The sequence below is a fragment of the Podarcis pityusensis genome, assembly GCF_964106645.2.
Source record: "Podarcis pityusensis genome assembly, chromosome: 5".
In the NCBI taxonomy this organism is placed as follows: Eukaryota; Metazoa; Chordata; class Lepidosauria; order Squamata; family Lacertidae; genus Podarcis; species Podarcis pityusensis.
In genome coordinates, this window is record NC_138032.1 from 14,633,126 (window position 1) to 14,653,812 (window position 20,687).

At 44.0% G+C, this 20,687-nt stretch overlaps 1 protein-coding gene across 2 annotated transcripts in view; it reads left to right on the forward strand.

Annotated features, from left to right (window-relative positions):
- PLD1 (phospholipase D1) overlaps positions 1 to 20,687 on the forward strand; it is a 139,988-nt gene that overhangs the window by 76,580 nt on the left and 42,721 nt on the right. For both annotated transcript variants that reach the window (XM_081007833.1, XM_081007832.1), the window contains exons 5-11: positions 598 to 706; positions 2,676 to 2,741; positions 9,861 to 9,919; positions 10,477 to 10,569; positions 15,710 to 15,862; positions 17,277 to 17,426; positions 18,610 to 18,693. In XM_081007833.1, coding sequence (XP_080863959.1) covers positions 598 to 706; positions 2,676 to 2,741; positions 9,861 to 9,919; positions 10,477 to 10,569; positions 15,710 to 15,862; positions 17,277 to 17,426; positions 18,610 to 18,693 — 714 coding nt within the window. The remainder of the gene's footprint in view (positions 1 to 597; positions 707 to 2,675; positions 2,742 to 9,860; positions 9,920 to 10,476; positions 10,570 to 15,709; positions 15,863 to 17,276; positions 17,427 to 18,609; positions 18,694 to 20,687) is intronic.

A 20,687-nucleotide genomic window follows, 5' to 3' on the forward strand; every position in this document is an offset into this window, starting at 1 on the left:
GTACACATGTGTGGAATGGATGGCTGAGTAGTGACATCACCCAGTGACGGTCTTGGTTGTGTCACACCACACACACTGGTGTGAATGAAATTTAGCACTACACGCTGGTATGCTTATTGAAAAGCCACAATTCCATAACACAGCAGGTCTTGCAGTGTATAAGGAACCTTAGAAAATGGGACATTAGCATTATAATCAGGAAAACAAACGCAACATTCCTCATGTTCATGTATCTATGGATAGATGGCTTATATCCAGAGGCACTTTATGAGCACAGCTACACCATATGTTTAAAGCATGCCCATAGCTCATTTTAGCAGTCATGGAGACCCCTGGGAAACTGTAGTTTGCTAATGATGCCAGGATTTGTAGCTCTGTGGGGTCTGCAGCCTTAACAAACTGCAGCTCCCAGGATTCTCCGTGACTGTAAAAGTGGTATAAGAATGTTTTCAATGTGGCCTGTTTACCTTAACATCTGAGATTCTGTTCTCCTGCATGGAGGGCAGAATACATGATCACTGTAAAAATTTGAAAGCCAATAAAAAAGATTTGGCAAAAAAAGCACCCTCCAGACAACCCGATCGCTGTATTTTTCAGACACACGGTCCGAAGGCAGACCATCAAAAGGGGAGAGGCAAGGCAAATGCCAAACTTACCGCGCACCTCTGACAATATGGCCAGAGAAGAACACCTGTCCAGCAGAAGGGTAAGCATCCTTCCTCTTGCAGATCGTCTTCAACCCTATTCCAAGCTCTTCTCTCAGGCCCTGGGGACTCTCCCTGAATCACACCCCTTCTCCCCTGGCCATGTACCCTCTATGGCTCTGCTTTACAACTCAAGTGTTTCTGCCTGGCTGGAATTTGCCCTTGAACTTTGATGATGCTTCTTGCTTGGTCTGGATGAAAGACAGAGAGGGGAGTGTGAGTTTGTGTCAGGAACTGGCTGGATACTGATGACTGAGCACTGGGAGAAAGCTGGTTGGAGATTGACTTGGAAGAAGGGATCCGTGATCTGGGGGAGCCCATTACAGCCAGGAGAAGAGAGTCAGAGGCAGGAGAAGCTGCAGGATTGGAGAGGGAAGAACCAGGTGCAGGAGGAGGGAGAGATAGGTCATGCTGGCTTCCACACCTCCTCCTCCTCTCCCCGTCTCTCCTGCTCCACTGTCTCCCAGGACCAGTAGAGGGGCGAAGAGGGAGGAACAGAAGGTTACCTGCAGGCATAGTCTTCGGCTGACTGTGCACAGCTTGGAGGGGGGAGATACATAAGCTGAAGTTGGGTGCAGGGACTCTCTGTTGCGGCAGCTGCCTCATCGGGTGCACACCTCGGAGTAGCCGAGAGATGTAGGACTGATGGACATGCCTTTTCCTAATGTGTAAGTGTGCTTTTTGAGAATAAAGAGTTAGTTCCTTCCTTACCTGACAGCACTGTGACAGTTTGTGTAGAAGCCAACTTGCAGCACACGGGTACAATTTGCATTCATTGTCCTACCCAGTCCGCCACTCGCATGTGGGAATGTGGCTTTCAGGATGATAAATGTGCACCACCACCCCTGCCTGGCCTATTGATAGTGACTTAAACTTAATTGATATTAACAGCTGACTATCCCTAGCTTGACTGGAATGGCGCCTTGGACAACAGAATGGGATTTTGCAGTAACAACAGATGTGCAGTGCTAACTCCCCAAGTCGATGACTGGTGTGTGAGTGTGTGGGTGTAGGTTCTTCTCTGCCAGCCTCCAGCAGCCAAGAGGAGTGTTACTGGGGGTGCCCCACTGCAGTAGAGGCCCCAAGTACCTCCAAGCAATTCTGCCATCAGCGTATCAAGGCACAGATGGGGCACTGGTGGCTTTGGATGCAAGGAGGGTGCTAGCAAGGAGAAAAGGGAAAGGAAGCCGTTGCCCCACTTTCCGCTCTGGCCAGCATGAGTTGGCTGGGCTTTGGATGCAATTTTGGCTCCTGTCCTGATTCTCCCAGACCCCAGTTAAGTTCAGTTCATTCTGGCTGTTGATGCTCTTGTAGTCGAACGGGCAGAAGGAGACAAATCCAGGAGGAAGCACGACAAATGTGGGTTAGACAAAAGCATTGCCCACCTACAGTCTTTCACTGCATGCAAACTGTTGCTGGCAGTGGAGGATTTGTGAAAAGGTGAATGTTTCAGGTGCAAACCTGCCCGTAGTCTTGTGCGCAACACTTTGAACGCGCTTCTTTTTTTGCGTCCATTGTGTTCACCGTGAATAAATGCAGTCAGGCGGGTTAGCTGCATTGTGTGGATGGAGTGACGGATTCGCAGGATTGAGATCCTTGCTGATAATCCATACTAGACAACTGCAAAAGATGCTCCTATTTTCCTGAATTCTCTGCACTGTCTTCCTTTTACTTTTCTGCACGTGTCAAGTTTCTAGTCGTTCCACGTAACACTTGCCCTGGCGCCTGGGATCTCTTTCTCTTTCCTTTCCCCTTCATTCATTCGACACCTGCTATTAATCATTCCTCTCCATTTCCTTCTTCCACTCCTGCCCCCTTTTTCTCATGATGGAGAGCAACAGCTAGGTTCAGGTTGCTAGTTCAAATGGAGACTTGCTTGTTTGTACTGCTTGGACTTTTCTGATTCTGAAAAGCAATGATAAGCCAAGTAAGAAATGAGATGCAGTAGAGTATTTTGTGTTTGCCTTGCAGAAACAACTAGAAGATTACTTAACAAACCTCCTAAAAATGCCGTTGTACAGAAACTATCACGGAACGGTAAGTGATGAACCGTGACATGCGCCTCTTCCCTTTGCTTTTGTTTGCTAAGTTTATTTATTTTATTATTTATTTCATAATGTTTGTATACTGCTTGATTGTAGAAAAACAACAACAGCTCAAAGCTGTTTACAAAAGTTCTTCCAGGGTCGTACAGCAATTGCACACGCAGCCTGCGGTGCTGCTTGGTTAAAAAAAGAAGAAGTTTTAGCCAATTAGTTGTATTGGTTTCAGTGTATTTAATTTATTTTTAATTGGTTTCAATCTGCATAAATTTTTCATATCAATAGAAATTGTATATTGCTTTTGGTTACAGAAGATGCATGGAAGGCAGAGCTATAGTAGCTAATATGGTGCCCTCCAGAAATTGCTGACTACAAATCCCATCATCCCATGGCTGGGGTCATGGGAGTTGTAGTCCACAACATCTGAACAGCACCACATTCTCAGCACCCACCTGATGTATAGGTTGCGCTAGGAGCCATCACAGAAGAGGTACAGTGGTACCTTGGTTCTCAAACTTAATCCGTTTCAGAACTCCGTTCCAAAACCAAAGCGTTCCAAAACCAAGGCGCACTTTCCCATAGAAAGTAATGCCAAATGGATTAATCCGTTCAAGACTTTTAAAAACAACCCCTAAAACAGCAATTTAACATGAATTTTACTATCTAATGAGACCATTGAAAGCAGTAAACAATGTACTGCAGTCACACAATCAATCAATCAATCAATCAATAGCTGAACTAGGCTCTACATAGTCACAAAAACAAAACAAAAAGGAGCCACAAAAATGCAAAATAAATAGCAAAAACAGATAGATCTCAGTGTAACACTCAAAACAGAAGTGTGGCCCTCAAAACAAAGCACATTCGTCTTCCAAAAAAAGTTCGCAAACCGGAACACTTACTTCCGGATTTGCTGTGTTTGGGTTCCAAGTTGTTTGAGTACCAAGGTGTTTGAGAACCAAGGTACCACTGTATTCCCTTCTGCGTGAAATGAAAAGAGAATACCTTTTGCTGTCTACAGATTTTTGTAAATATTAAGATTAAATATAAGTAACACAAGTAAATGTTTTTTTAAAGTGTGCTTCCGGATAAATCTATTTATTATTTTTTTTGAGAATCAGAACATGCCTAACTGATTAATATATCTGATTCATTTAGTAAAGACTGCAGTTATACAAGTCATGCAAGTACGCTTCTAGGGATGCACTCCAGGATCTCTTTCCATGTTGCACAGGATACTTGGAGCGGGACAGATTTTAGACCCTGTGCGAGCATCAACTTAACCATAGTTTGTTTTCCCTAACTATGGTTGAGCATGAACATCTGCACTTAGCCAGCCTTGATAAAGGCAGCTTCATACCTCTTAAAGTTCTCTGTTTTCAAGGCAAATAAGAGCCCTTCCTTGTGTTTCCTGATAACTGTTCTCTGAGAGTAGGTCTTAGCTTGGCAGACTAAACCGTGGTTCCACCAAATTGCATACAAAATGTGCATATCAAGAGAAATTAGCACTAGAATGCTGATTAATCTTCACGAGGGCTTTTAAAAAAAAATCACAGACAGATGTAGAAATGTGAAGAGGCTGAAGACTTGGGTGATGGACTCAAGGGCATCCTGATCAAATTTGCAGATGACACCAAACTGGGAGGGGTGGCTAACACCCCAGAGGACAGGATCACACTTCAAAACGACCTTGACAGATTAGAGAACTGGGCCAAAACAAACAAGATGAATTTTAACAGGGAGAAATGTAAAGTATTGCACTTGGGCAAAAAAAATGAGAGGCACAAATACAAGATGGGTGACACCTGGCTTGAGAGCAGTACATGTGAAAAGGATCTAGGAGTCTTGGTTGACCACAAACTTGACATGAGCCAACAGTGTGATGCGGCAGCTAAAAAAGCCAATGCAATTCTGGGCTGCATCAATAGGAGTCTAGCATCTAGATCAAGGGAAGTAATAGTGCCACTGTATTCTGCTCTGGTCAGACCTCACCTGGAGTACTGTGTCCAGTTCTGGGCACCACAGTTCAAGAAGGACACTGACAAGCTGGAACGTGTCCAGAGGAGGGCAACCAAAATGGTCAAAGGCCTGGAAACGATGCCTTATGAGGAACGGCTAAGGGAGCTGGGCATGTTTAGCCTGGAGAAGAGGAGGTTAAGGGGTGATATGATAGCCATGTTCAAATATAGAAAAGGATGTCACATAGAGGAGGGAGAAAGGTTGTTTTCTGCTGCTCCAGAGAAGCGGACACGGAGCAATGGATCCAAACTACAAGAAAGAAGATTCCACCTAAACATTAGGAAGAACTTCCTGACAGTAAGAGCTGTTCGACAGTGGAATTTGCTGCCAAGGAGTGTGGTGGAGTCTCCTTCTTTGGAGGTCTTTAAGCAGAGGCTTGACAACCATATGTCAGGAGTGCTCTGATGGTGTTTCCTGCTTGGCAGGGGGTTGGACTCAATGGCCCTTGTGGTCTCTTCCAACTCTATGATTCTATGATTCTAAGATTGAAAAAATTGGGAGAAACCAAGTTGACAGATCTGCCCATCCCTACATGGCAAATGGTTGTTTACATTCTATGCTAGTGATCTTCCCATAAGTCTGGCAGCTGAAATCCCTTTGAGAGATTTCATAGGAAGCGATTCATAAATCGAATGAAATATATGAATAGTTTTAAAGCAATTGCAGGACTCGATGGACCCTTGGCCTGATCCGGTGGAGCTCTGGAGTTATTGCAACAAGTCTGCAGTATATGTAGGCTTAGATTAGCATGCATGTGTAATAATATAATTACCTTTTGCTCTTAGAAGCAATGCTATACCAACTTGGCGCCCATAAATGTTGAGTCATTGGAGAAGCTTAAAGTACATAATGCTTTGTCTAAAGTTCTGTTCTTGTGTGTGCTGCCACACAGAGACAGCCGCACCTCCCTCTTTAGATCTGGCAACGTTTTTCAAGGGTCGTGCATTGTGTGGGGAATATTTCTCTAACGCATCTTAAATGAAGGCTAGTCTTGGTAGCAGAGATGAATTAAAATATGTGAAGGAGGTCATTTCAGGCCAGAGTCTACTGGCCTCTGTATGTTTTGACTTCTGAGACACAGGCTATCTCCTGCCATCACTCACTTGCAGAAAGACACACACACACAGAGAGAGAGAGAGAGAGAGAGAGAGAGAGAGAGAGAATATCTTTCCTTGTTTTTCCTGTGATTTTGATTTAGTTTCATCCTGGGATAGCTCAGTCGGTAGAGTGTGAGACTCTTAATCTCAGGTTTGTGGGTTCGAGCCCCATGTTGGGAAAAAGATTCCTGTGTCACAAGGGGTTGGACCAGATGAAGGAGCGTCTCCACCCCCATCATTCCACCCGGACACTGAGGTCCAGCTCCGGGGGCCTTCTGGCGGTTCCCTCACTGCAAGAAGCTAAGTTACAGGGAACCAGGCAGAGGGCCTTCTCGGTAGTGGCGCCCTCCCTGTGGAACACCCTCCTACCAGATGTCAAAGAGAACAACAACTACCAGACTTTTAGAAGACATCTGAAGGCAGACCTGTTTAGGGAAGCTTTTAATGTTTTATGTATTACAGTATTTTAATATTTTTTGGAAGCTGCCCAGAGTGGCTGGGGAAGCCCAGCCAGATGGGTGGGGTATAAATAAAAAAATATTATTATTGGGAAGGGCTAAATTCTCCATGGTTTCAAAAGTGGCTTACTGTGTGCAGGCAGTTCCTAATGTTTTCAAAATAGAAGCTGAAAACAAAACAGAAGCTTCCTCGAACTAGAGGGGTGGTTCTTTGGGTTCTGACCATACAATATTAACTCTAGCAGCCTCATACCCGGCATTGCGCAGAAATTCTGAGAAACCGAAAGAATCAGTGCGGTTTTGTAAGGTTCAGCCCACTATCTTGATTCAAAATGGCGCCCAACTGTATCCAAGCACAGATCCAAAATGTGTTTCTTGGTCTCAGGAACCATCAGGCAGAATTGGTTTCAACATCTTAAGAGGTAGCAAAAAAATAAGCAGCTTTCAAAAATATACCGTAGGTGCTAACAAGAGCTACCATATTTGTTTCCCACATAAATGGAACATGAAAGAAATAGCTGCCAGAAAACGAGGCCTGCTGCTGGTGCCACATTGCATCAAGTTTTCCTTCAGTTTTGACTTATAAGAATCTGACTTGTGCAGTTAATGGGCACAAAAGGTCCATTGGGTTTATCTGCACCTAACAGCTGTCACTTTGCTGTTTGTTTGTTTGTTTGTTTGTTTGTTTGTTTGCATTGCATTATCCCTTCTCCCTTCAGTTGATCCCTCCTCGATGTTCTTTTGATGCAACAATAGGCATTGATATCAAATCCTTCACATTCCTCTGCTGCATAGCTAGGCTATTCCTGCCACAGATCATTCAGAAACCTGAGTGGGTTATTGGGCCTTTCTGAGGACAGCTGGGAGAGGGTCAAATTTCAAGCACAGACTCAGAAGATGTAGTTATCCTCTCTATATGGCATTTCTTGGTGATGGAAACCTGCAGGTTTTAAAGGCGTTCTGTGTTGCTCTTAATGATTGCTCGGGTAACATTCACAATTTGAGAGACCTGAAAATCTGCAGAAGCAGAGCCTTACTTTGAAATAAATGCCTCTGGCAGTTAGGGATGCGTGAATCTTTCTGATTCTCCCTGATTCTCATTTTTGAAATCTTAGCTTCAATCCTCCATATTTCCACATTGGTTTGCAATTAAAAATAAATAAATCATGAAAATTCATCTGCATTTCGGTGCACACTTCTCTGAAAAATGGTTTAATGCAATTTTGCATAATATACATATTTTCCCTAAGTAATTTTCCCTAATAGAATGCTTTTTCGTTAGCTATTGTACAAATATATATGCAATTTAAGGCACGTTTTATCCTTGTATATGCATTTTTATACACATTACTTATCTGGGGAGCTGTATTGCAAAATTCAGAGACGTGCCAGTTTTGAAGGATGACTGTGCTTCAATTTGCATATTGTTTTGACAAATCTGAATTAGGTAGATTCATTTTTCAGGGTAAGCTGAATCCAAATTCTCCCTAATCCCCGATGGCAGCCATAAAAAAAATTACACACACACATGCATACATCTTTTTCATTTTAAAAAATGAACAAAGTAATGTGCTAAAGATAAAATGCAAGATTTAAATGATGATAACACTGATGACTCTTAGCACAAGTTACATTTCTCAATCACTGCTGTGAGAGAAAAAATAAAATCTTGTGGTTTCAACTTCCCGATACCAAACCATACTTCTTCTATCCTAGTACTGAGACCTGGGCACCCAGTGCATTATTAAAATGACCACTGACTTCAGATTGTGGAAAAAGATTAACCCTGTTTGTTTGTTTTTAAGAGCTAATGCACTTTAACTTTCGTTATATAAGGTTTTTGCCAAACGCAAAAATTCATGTATACAAAAATGCTACACAATGTCCTGAGATCCGTACAGCTACAGTACATACCTTGTGGGGAGGAACTATAGCTCAGTGGTAGCACTTTGCATGTAGAAGGTGCCAGGTTCAATCCCTGTCGCCTCTAGTTAAAAGGGTAAGGCAGTGGGAAAGACATCTGCCTGAGACCCTGGACAGCCAGGGCCAGTCAGGGTAGATAATATTGGATCAATGTTCTGACCCGGCATGCATTCATCTCTGCCACAGAAGACACTGTTGGCACTGCCTTCATTGGAATCTCCAGTTCAGAATGCAATGTGTGCTTGGATTCATGAGGCAAATCCAGATGTACAGGGGTGAGGTTCAAAAAGTATTTACATGGTGCTTAGAGAATAACTTGCACCTAAATATTATCAAGGACGCGGGTGGCTCTGTGGGTTAAACCAGAGCCTAGGACTTGCCGATCAGAAGGTCGGCGGTTCGAATCCCAGTGACAGGGTGAGCTCCCGTTGCTTGGTCCCTGCTCCTGCCAACCTAGCAGTTTGAAAGCACGTCAAAGTGCAAGTAGATAAATAGGTACTGCTCTGGCGGGAAGGTAAACGGCGTTTCCGTGCGCTGCTCTGGTTCGCCAGAAGCGGCTTAGTCATGCTAGCCACATGACCCGGAAGCTGTACGCCGGCTCCCTCGGCCAATAAAGCAAGATGAGCACCGCAACCCCAGAGTCGGCCACAACTGGACCTAATGGTCAGGGGTCCCTTTACCTTTACCTTTAAATATTAGCAAGTCAAAGGAGATGGTGTTGGACTTTCGGTGGAAGAGAGGGGAACTAGCCCCGTTGTATATCGGGGGGGGGGTTGTGTGGAGAGAGTCTCTTCCTTTAAATTCCTGGGAGTTTACCTTAGTGAAGACCTCACTTGGAAAAACAATATAACTCAGGTGGTTAGGAAAGCCCAACAGAGACTCCATTTCCTCAGGGTCTTGCGAAAGAACAATGTTAAACAACAGTTGATGACTTCCTTCTACCGGTCCACAACAGAAAGTGTCCTCTCATACTGTATCACAGTGTGGTACGTTGGCTTGACAGCCACGGACAGAAAGTCTTTACAGAGGGTGGTGAACACAGCACATGATATCATGGGCTGTCCCCTGAGCCCGCTAGATGACATCGCAAGGGATCGTAGCATTTGGAGAGCGAGAAAAAATATCAGGGACGATTCACACCCCAGCCAGCACCTTTTTAATCTTCTACCTTTGGGCAGGAGATATAGAAGTATAATCAGTCGTACCAACAGGCTAAAAACAGTTTCTATCTGTGGGCTTTCAGGCTGCTGAACGGAAAATAATATAGTGCAACTGACCTTCGGGGTTGGTGTGTTGTGCGACAAGCACACAGAGTGCAATGAGATTGAGTGTTTTTTGGGGGGGGAGGCTCAGTTAATTTCATTGTACACAGGTTGTACATTGACAATAAAGGTAGTAGTAGTAGTAGTAGTAGTAGTATTGCCAGGCCATTGTTAGTCTGAAGCAGGATAAGGATGGGTTCAAAAGCAAAGCCACGTACAGACTTCTTGTCCCCATCACAAACTCACAGGGTGGTGGTAATAAGGTAACCCCCCCCCCCAAAAAAAGTGCCCCAAACCTTCAACTATTTTCTGGACTTTTGCATTCATATAATAGGTGTCCTTTTTGCATTTTCAGCTGGAATTCCTTGGTGTAAGTCAGCTGTCATTTATCCATGATCTTGGACCGAAGGGCATGTAAGTTTCGTTGTTTCCTTGCTTCTAAAACATATATCCTGCCCTTTGCCCATAGACCAAGTGGAGGCCTCTTTCTCAAGACGGTGCCTGCAGAAGTTTCGGGGTGCATGTGCTGCCCCCCTCCAGACAGCAAGCATGCGGTAACGCTGGGGAAGCATTGCAGAGCAGCTAATCAATCAAAATGATGTGCAGACAGCTCAGTACTACTGTTGTATCAGGGACATGTTGCATAATACGCATGCAAAAATGCAAACAAACCCCAGTCTGGAGGGGCCCTTCGACTAGGAAGCTGTTCACCTGAACAAACAGGAACACATTAAAGGCAAGCCCTTTATGGAAATTGTTAGGAAATGGAATCTCCTTTTGGAGATCATTTCTGGTATGTAAAATGGGATTGCATCAAAGTCTTCTTGTATGACTGTAATCTGGCTCAAAAGTCTTCAGTAGTGGTGAGACAGGTTTTGTGTATAGACTTCTCTTCGCAACAGGTTGCGAACTATTGCTTCTTCCAAGTGCTTGCTAAAGCAATGTTTTCTCTCTCTGCTCTTTGCTTTCAGAGAGGGCATGATTATGAAAAGGTCTGGAGGACATAGAATACCTGGTTTGAATTGCTGTGGGCAAGGACAGCTGTGCTACCGGTGGTCAAAGAGGTACTTTTATAAAAATTGACTTTTCAGGTTTGTACAGCAGGGTGGGAAAGTACCGTATTTTTCGCTCTATAAGACACACCAGACCACAAGACGCACCTAGTTTTTGGAGGAGGAAAACAAGAAAAAAAATATTCTGAATCTCAGAAGCCAGAACAGCAAGAGGGATCCAGCTTTATGCCAAAACTTTGGGCTCCAGTTGTGTATAATGCTGAGCCTAACTATGGTTTAACATGAATGAGAAAGCATGCTTGGGCACATTTAGAAAACTGTAGCTACTTCACTCCTGCCCTGGTCCCACTGCCGCCATGACACCAGGAGCTAAACCATGGCTTGGCTTAGCAATACATCCAAACCAAGACTTGTGGTTTGTCTCCCCTAAACAAACCATGAATGGTGAGACAAACCATGAGCCCAGATGGAGATGCAAGCCGTATAATTCAAAGCCCAGCAATGTCTTCATCATTCCCAGTAGCATCACAGCAGGAGTGAAGTGGCCTTGATTTTCCAAACGTGCACCAGCATGTTTTCTCACTTACGCTAAGCCATAGTTTTGCTTAGGATTTACATGCAAAGCAAGCTGATGACAGCAAAAGGAACTGATTAAGAAAAAAATTACCTGCAGGTACTACAACTAATCTATGATCTCACACTTAGTTTAGCATCCAGAAGGATCTTACACACCTCCAGTTTTCTAAACTAAACCCCAAATATAACCTATAATGTAAACATCGGGGAGTTGATCCAATGCCTTGGTTATTTTGATTGCCCTTTTCTGAACCTCTCCCCATTCTTTCTGAGCTGCAGCAACCAGAATTGGGCCACACTTTCCCAAGTAAACAATCCTTTTTGCTATACCCTGGTTAAAAGTGAGTACATCTTTTAGCAATCCGATAAATTGCTTTAGGATAGAATTTAGCTTCCAAATACAGTCCTCTGTGCCTGTCCATTAGGACGGTTGAAAGCTGGGGCTGTCTTTTAAAGAGCAAGAATGAGGAGTTTGATTTGAGAGAAGGTACATTAGTAGTTACTGGAGTGAATCAATAAAAGGTCTGTGTGAGTCAGGTCTTGGCTGCACACTGAGATCACCTGTTGAATTAAGATCAATTTGAATACTGTTGCTAATGCTCCCGAGATTCAATTTTTGCAGGTTTTTGGGACCTGCTGTCTAAACAAACTATTTTATAGGCAGGCTTATGTCTTACGCATCCAGTTGAATTGTCATACTTTTAACTTTCAGCAGTTTATGTTTCTAATGTGTGTGGGGGTGGGGGCTTTGAGTATGAATATTCAGTACTGAACAGAAAAATCCTGTGCCTGCTTATTTGAAAGTTATTTTTGGTAATTAATTCTTCCAAAGAGTGCTGCCTTAGTAGCCTTTGAGTGCTTTTTAGACAAATGTATGTAGTTGGATTCAGACTTAGTCTTGTTCATTTCAGTGAGTCTACACTATATCTGATTAAATCTGGATCCAACCCAATAGTAGCAGTACCCTCGATTTGGCTGGCTTTAAGTTATTTTCCCATTCTAGATTCAGTCTGATGCTATCAGCCTGTCTTCCCCTTTCCCCCTGTCCCTGTGGTACAGTGGTACCTCAGATTAAGTACTTAATTCGTTCCGGAGGTCCGTACTTAACCTGAAACTGTTCTTAACCTGAAGCACCACTTTAGCTAATGGGGCCTCCTGCTGCTGCCGCGCCGCCGGAGCCCGATTTCTGTTCTCATCCTGAAGCAAAGTTCTTAACCTGAAGCACTATTTCTGGATTTGCGGAGTCTGTAACCTGAAGCGTATGTAACCAGAAGCATATGTAACCTGAGGTACCACTGTATATTAATTGTGCCTCTTGCAATTTTCACCCTCTCAGGTTGCAATCTAAGCGAACTCTCTACGGAGTGAATCCCACTGAACCCCGCTTAGCATTGTAGTGTCAAAAGACTCAACCTTAAGTCCACCTCTTCCTTGTTCAACAACAAAATTCTCTTAAGCCTGTTTTCCCTCTTCCTCCTTAAAAAAAATATTATTTCGTTATGCGCCAGAGGCAGATGTGAGACAACCTTGAGCGCCAACTCAGCAAAAGTGCATTGTGTTCCCTGCCTCATTGTCCCTTCCGAGAAGTACTGGACTGTCCTGAGGCATCTCACAAAAACTCGATTCAGTCTGCAATGAGAACACGATGCAGAGCTCTGGTCCTGGCCAGGCTGGGGTCAATGTTACACTCAAGTCATTGTCTCCACCAGCTAGCTTTGCCACCAGAGAAATGACCTCAATTCCTCATGTTATGGGGCGTCCGATGTCTGGCTCAACTCCCGTCAAGGGGAAGGCAGAGGCGAATCCCTGGCAGATATGCCAAACAGCAGATTCCCCCAAGGCCTAGTCTATCTAACACACTTACTGTGAATGTTAAGTTGGGGGCGAACATATCAGACGACACAGCGATTCTTCCAAAGCAGCTCTTTATTTGTAAGCTGGAACAGAACTGAACTGAGGAGCTCAGTCAGCCTGCTTATATAGAGCTCCACTAGAATGCAACAGTAACCATTTTCTGTAACTAGCCAACCACTGAACGTCACTTTCGATCCTTCATTTGCATACAAACTATCCAATCACTGAACGTCACTTTCGATCCTTCATTTGCATAACTATCTACAGTATCCCCCTGCTGGCCCAGGGTGAGAACTTCAGTACATAACAGTGAGCAGCTTGGCTCTGCTGTGAGGTGGGGTGGAGCCCCTCGCTTAACTGAGGGGAAGCCCCAGCTTCCTCATCCTGTTTGGCAACACAATAATAACATCATAATAATAAATTTTATTTATACCCCGCCCTCCCCAGCCAAGACCAGGCTCAAGGCGGCTAACAACCAAGAATAAAAACAAATTGATTGAAGTACAACTTAAAAAACAAGATTAAAATACAACATTAAAACATTGAAATGCAGCCTCATCACAGGAGGAGAAAGGAAAAAAGAAAGAAGAGGGGGAGGGAGTCAAATTGATTCTAAGCCAAAGGCCAGGCGGAACAACTCTGTCTTACAGGCCCTGCGGAAAGAAATAAGATCCTGCAGGACTCTGGTCTCATGAGGCAGAGCGTTCCACCAGGCCGGAGCCAGTGTTGAAAAGGCTCTAGCTCTGGTTGAGGCTAATCTAACTTCCTTAGGGCCCAGGACCTCTAGGGTGTTGCTATTTATGGACCTTAAGTTCCTCCGTGGGGCATACTGGGAGAGGTGGTCCCATAGGTACGAGGGTCCTAGGCCATGATGGGCTTTAAAGGTCCAAACCAGCACCTTAAATCCGACCCTGTACTCCACCGGGAGCCAGTGCAGCTGGAAAAGCACTGGGTGAATATTCTCCCATGGCAGAGACCCCGTGAAGCAATGCAAGAGAGGGGAATGAGAGGGGTTGGCAGGTGTGCTTTGCACTCGGGTCCTGCTCCCAGGCTTCCCATCGTTGGCCACTTCCTGGTATCTCCAGTTAGGGCTAGGAAGAAAGGCCTGTCTGAAACCCAGGAGAGCTGCTTCCAGCCAGTTGTAGGCGATAGTGAGGTAAATGGACCAATTATCTGACTCAGTCCAAGGCAACTTCCTTAGTTCCCATGTCTCAGGTTCTCCACACAGGGCGGTGAGAGACCCCTGCTGGAAACAATGGACTACTGCTGCCAGTCAGTGTAGACAGTACAGTGGTACCTCAGGTTACATACGCTTCAGGTTACAGACTCCGCTAACCCAGAAATAGTGCTTCAGGTTAAGAACTTTGCTTCAGGATGAGAACAGAAATCGGGCTCTAGCAGCGCGGCAACAGCAGGAGGCCCCATTAGCTAAAGTGGTGCTTCAGGTTAAGAACAGTTTCAGGTTAAGTACGGACCTCCAGAATGAATTAAGTACTTAACCTGAGGTACCACTGTACTGAGCTATTTGGATCAGTGACCTGACGAAAGCACCTTCCTATGTTCCTAAGCTCAATGCATGCATTCCAAGAACGAAGCTTTGCAAAATGTGCATTTCAGTACACCCATTACATGTGCCCATGCCCAGGTGCTAAAAATAGCTTTGAAGAGATTTTAGCTATAAATCAGCTCCTCCTCCCACAGTTCTTAGGAAGTGTATGCTGAAGAAAGTGATTGCCATCTCTCCCCACAACCCACCCTACCCAGATTGGTGTCTGTTCTGCTGCGGAGCCTGTTGCTTGGCAATTAAACCTTTTTCAAAGCATTGCAGTACCCTTCCCATTAACTTTACTGGAATTAAGGAAGCATGCCTTTATAAATAAACCATTTGGAATTCTGATTCACATGTGTCCCAGCCCTGCAGGGCTGGGCCTTAGGTGCTCACACTTGCAACGCCGCACATGCACTGTACATAGCGGTTTGCCACCTGCGCTGGTATCCTCTGCTCGCGGCTGCAGCCACGAATGGAGGATTCTTCACATGCGGTGGCATGATGGCTGCTCGCGCCGCCGCGAGCCCCCGCAGGGTGCCTTCTTGTCACGCCCCCCCCCCCCGAAACAAAAGAATGGCTGGGCTGCCCAGGCAAAGCAACCAGTAACCATTGTCAGGTATCCTGTGGTATATTTCTGCTGTAGACCACCTCCTTCTGTGATGTATGTATGATTTTTTGGGGGGTGGTCTTGAGGTACAGGGTGGGCAGTTTCAAGAGTCTATATAAGGGCTGGCACACCATTGTTCTGGGTTCCTCCTCCTTCCTGCGTGTGAGGACCATGTTGCAACAGTTTAATAAAGATCAGGCTTACTAGCTGCTTTGCTTCTCAATATTCTCTGGTTGGCCTCTGTTATTTTCTCCTACTGATAGGGAACCCACTTAAGGACTCTTATACGGCCTCTTGGATATCCCATAAGGGAAAAGGAGCAGTTTTTTCCTATAACACTAGAGATGGCGAAGATTGTACCCATGACTTTCTGTGTGCAGAGCAGATGTTCTGCCACTGAGCCACAGCCACTTGCGATTTCTGCAAACACATGTATTAAAAAACAATTAACCATATAAAAAAGCCTGATTAATTAGGGACGGTTTTGTAATTGATCACAAAGGGTTTTCGTTGATTCAGCTACCGATTCATGGGCTAAATGTTGAAGCCCTGATGAATATATGTAATTTTGTGTGTGTTTGTTTTGTTTTGTATCTCTTTCCTAGGTGGCTAGTAGTCAAGGACTCTTTTCTCTTGTACATGAAGCCAGACAGTGGAGCCATTTCCTTTGTCTTACTGGTAGATAAAGAGTTCAGCATAAAGATTGGCAAGAAAGAGACAGAAACGAAACACGGGCTACGAATAGACAATCTCTCCAGGTGAGACCTTTTCACGCCACGTCTTGTGGTTAGGAATGTGGGAGAGATTAGATTCAGTTCACACTGAAAGGCAAACTTTGCATCTCCTTTGCACCATTGAAACAATACAGCAAATTGAAACACAGCCATTCTTTGAAGTTCACACTTCTCCAGATTGGGATGCAGTTACACACCCATGTAATGTGTGCAAAAAAAGAGAAAGGGTATATGCTAGGATAAAAGTGTAAGCACACACACGTATATATGTATGCAATGTATGCAAATGAATTAGGAGAAATTGCTTTGCAAGAATGTTTATATTAGGCAAAATTGCATGGGAATTTGTGAGGCAAAATTCACACTAAAATGCTTCTGAGTGGGGAGGGAAATGCAGACTGACATAGAAACATGGAGAACTGAACTTAATACTGGGAAAACAAAAAACTGAGAGAAGCCATAGTTGGGATATTTTCCCAACTCCCTATTCATTACACTCTCCATTATTCACCTGACTGAACAAGACTTGTCAAATATTGATAAGCTTGTGATACATAACCACTTGCTCTCTGTGCCATGGGCCTCCTTGGTAACTTTAAGAGCTGCTATATATAGCACAGTCAAATTCAGCATTGTGCCGTTTGTGGAGAAGGATCTTAGCGGCTGTTAGCTAAACGAAGGTGGGCAGGGTAGTGTGAAGACCTTGCTACGGTACCTTCGGCAGCCATATTCAGGGCCAAGGAAGAATTTCTCTGGTAGACGAATTCCCTCGCTTCCTGTGTTGTAGACTCTCAGCACAGTCTACAAGGGAAAGGCTGTAGCTCAGTTGTAGAACATCTGCTTTGCATTCAGGAAGCCCTGGGTTCAATCCCCAGAGTCTCCAAACAGTGGTTTGGAAAACAGCTGGTGCTGCAGAGGGCAGCAGATTTGGAGGGAAATGTCCAAAACGGCCCCACTGTGTTCGTTCATCCATCTTCCTGCATGGATTAGGGGCACTGCCTTTGGATCACCATCTCTATATAGTGCCAGCTTCTGAAACAAAGCTACGTACCTTGTTAAGTGATCATCAGTAAAATGAAAATAACCTGCATGCCCAGTCAACATAAGAAGATCAGAACATGGTTGGATCAGACCAAAGGCTCATATATTCCAGCAGTCTATTCACACGGTGGCCAGCCAGATACCTATGGGAACTCTGCAAGCAGGACCTGAGTTCAGGAGCTTTCGCTCTCCTTGTGACTTTCAGTAACTAGTATTCAGAGAGATACTGCCTCCTAAATGAAGATTTTATTGTTTGGTCTTCCTTTTCTTTTCTTGTAATGTGAACTGCCCTGAGACCTTCGGGTATAGGGCAGTATAGAAATAAAATTAATAATAATAATAATAATAAATAATTCCCCCCCCCCTCTCATTTCACGGTTTTATTTCCCCCTTCCAGGTCACTGATTTTGAAGTGCAACAGCTACAGACATGCTCTCTGGTGGTGCCAAGGGATAGAAGAATTCATTCAGAAAAACGGCACTAACTTCCTCAAACATCACAGATTTGGCTCTTACGCAGCTGTCCAGGAGAACACCTTGGCAAAGTGGTAAGAGGTGCCTTACTGCTCTCATAGCTTTTCCCGGCAAAACCTGTTTACTGTCTGCCTGTTGATGACACAGGAACCATCAGAAAGGGGGGAAGGCAGCAATCTGGTTCTCTAAGCTAGTTTCTGTGGACCCCAGTGTGCAAACCCCCAAATGTGATGTAATTATACTGCGAAGAATCTCTGCCTTTCAGCTTTTTCCGGGAAATTGGCCTTCCTAATGAAACTGTCTGCTACACCTTGATTAAGATTTAGTAAATTGCCGAGCAAAATTCCCCCTCAAGCTATTCCTTGTCCAGTGGGAGTAAACATCCAGGAATTATGCTAGAGTTTCAACTGGGGAAAGGGAACTGCAGGGAAAGGTTTTTTAAAAAAAAAACACACAACAACACTCTGGTCCCAATCTATTGTGGCTGCTTTTATTTTATTTTATTTTGTATTTTATTTGATTACATTACATTACATTACATTACATTACGTGGGTGGTTATATGTATGGATGCCCTACATTCAGGACTTTTCTTTATGACAGTCCTCACCACTACAGGACACAAGTATTTCTTCATTCTTTTTCTTTTTCTGTCCATTGCACCATTTTGTGTTAGTGCTTTTATCAATGCATGGGAAACCCAGCCAGATGGGTGGGGTATAAATAAATTTTATCATCATCATCTTTTTTCCTTTTCTTTTCCAAAAAAAGGAGCACTCCTACATCACATCTACTTTGGCCTCTAGTGACCCAAAATATTCTTTTGAGGCACACAAGGGCAATTTTCTTGGTTTCTGGATAGACTTTTTGTTTGTTGTCAAAACTCATTTGTTTTGTAACACGTTCATTAAAATCATAATCAGCTCATTCTTTTTTATTTTTGTTCATACTGTAGATTTGAAAATAAATAAATTACTTAACCTTCAGTCTGTGTGTGTAGCAGACGACAGACACCTCACACAGTGGCCGGGGGCTATTTTGGGGTGGGAGCTGCCAGGAGCAGCAAATGAAGTCACTTCTCTTCCCGCCGCCACCGAATGACTCTTCTTTTCATATCTGTTTGTACCCCTCTGTCTTTGTCCCAAACTACATGAAAGGTTAACCGTATGAGGCCTGTTGAGCATACCTCTGCTATTCCCCTTCCTCCTCTCTTTCCCTCTCAGTTGGACAGAAATCAAACTACTGTCGTTGCTTTTAGGTATGTAAATGCAAAAGGGTACTTTGAAGACGTCGCCAATGCCATGGAAGCTGCCAAAGAAGAGATTTTCATCACAGATTGGTGGTTAGTATTTAATTTGCACGGTTTGATTCTCTATCTCCGTCTTTCTTGCGTGAACACACACATTTGCTTCCTAAAGCGTTCCCTTTGCCAAAACCAGAGGTTTTGGATTGGAACTCCTATCCACCCCCAGTCAGCAGGTCCCAAGGCCAAAGTGTTCAATGCCCACACGGCCCTCACGCCACCAGCGACGGAACCAGGTTTGTGGGGTTCAGAAAAATCCAGCAGATTTCATGTTATATCACAAACCATGCTGACTAGGGGCTGATGGGAGTTGTAGTTCAAAACGTCTGGAGGGCACTGGGTTGACTGCCTTCCATTAAAATGGTCTAAGGCAGCACTGTTAAGGGCCCTTTCAGCATGGAGGCTGAACAGCAGGATCAGATGTTTTGGAAACAGAAACAACCTTCGCAGAGACAGGGTGTTTTATGTTGCTTTGCTGTAAAGGTCTTTTCAGGACACTTGGCCAGGAAACCAAAGTGGAACCAGCCAAAAATGAAAATGAGAGAGAGAGAGAAGTAACTTTTCAACCAGTGCTTAGTTTTTCATGTTTGTGTTTTCACCTTCTTGTGAAGAATCGAGGTTTATAAGCTGCCTTCTCTTAACACTTAGCAGCCCAATTGAAAGATGTGAGGCACAAAGACTGGTGCTTAAATTACAGGGGAGGGGATACTTGCCCGTTTATCTTTTCTACCAGTTCTCTAAGCTACTGTTTCCAGAATCTTCCAGCTCCCCACTTTCCCCTTATCATTCAATCACTGGTGCAGACTGGATTTTCCATTTGGTGGGAATGGAAATGTCATTATCCACCCAGAGTAAGGACTAAGATAAACATGACAGTGACAGCCATTATTATTATTATTATTATTATTATTATTATTATTATTCACACACATTTGTTCCGTTCCCATATAAAGGGCAATATTTACATCTAAATATGCAACATAGAAGTGAGGCAAGCGGAACTAGGACTGAGTGAAAATGTCACCCACCCACACCCCAAAAAATTTGATGGCTCATTTACAGTTGGCAAAACTGGAGAGGGAGGGAGGGTGTGGATTATTTGCAAGTTTCTGTAGTGCTTGCCTGGTAACATTTGTGGCAGTGATAGGGCAGAAGGTAAGGAGACCTAACAGTAGGTTGACCGGCAGAATCACCCCTTGACTGGTCATTAGTAAGGCCACATTTGCACCATACATTTAAGGCACTCTGATGTCACGGCTTCCCCTCAAGAATTCTGGGAGCTGTAGTTTGTTAAAGGTGCTGAGAGTTGTTAGAAGAGACCACTTTCCTTTGCAGATCTCCAGTTCCCATAGTTCCCCGAGAAGAGAGGTGGATTGTTAAACCACTCTGTGAGGGAAATAGGTAGGGTTGCCGTATTTAAAAAAGTAAAAACCAGGACACACCAAAAGTTGTTGAGCTTTTATTATTGCCTGAGATCCAGGACAAAGCTCCACCTTTCGGAAATTCTGAGGTTGGTGGGACAAGAAGTTCCATTCTGAGCCATGTTTCCCATATTTAGCTCTGTTTACATTCTTCATTCGTTTGACTTCTGACAAAAAACTGTATTATTCCTCTTGCTGTCAGCTGTTTGGCAGAACTTTACATAGTTAATTATGTAATTAATTACACAGTTAATTATGTAATTATTCTGTTACTCCACACCATTCATTTCGATGGGAAGGAAACATCATCAGTTACGTATTGTTTGGAGACTGAAAATTGTAACAGCAAAGGGCGATCATATCTGTCGAATTGATTTTCATTCCGGATGTGGGATGAAAAAGTGAACATTGGCAATTTAAGCTTCTGTTTCCATCAGAATTCTCCAATGCTCCATTCAGCCTAATGAACCAGCCTCTAGTGATTTTCAGCTGGGCACTTTTCCATTTTGAACGTGTGTTTTTTTAAAAAACAAACAAACCACCAGTACCATCAATTTAGCTCCCACTGCAAACCGCCACCCCCCTTGCATAATGTAGCCTTGATATGAGAGG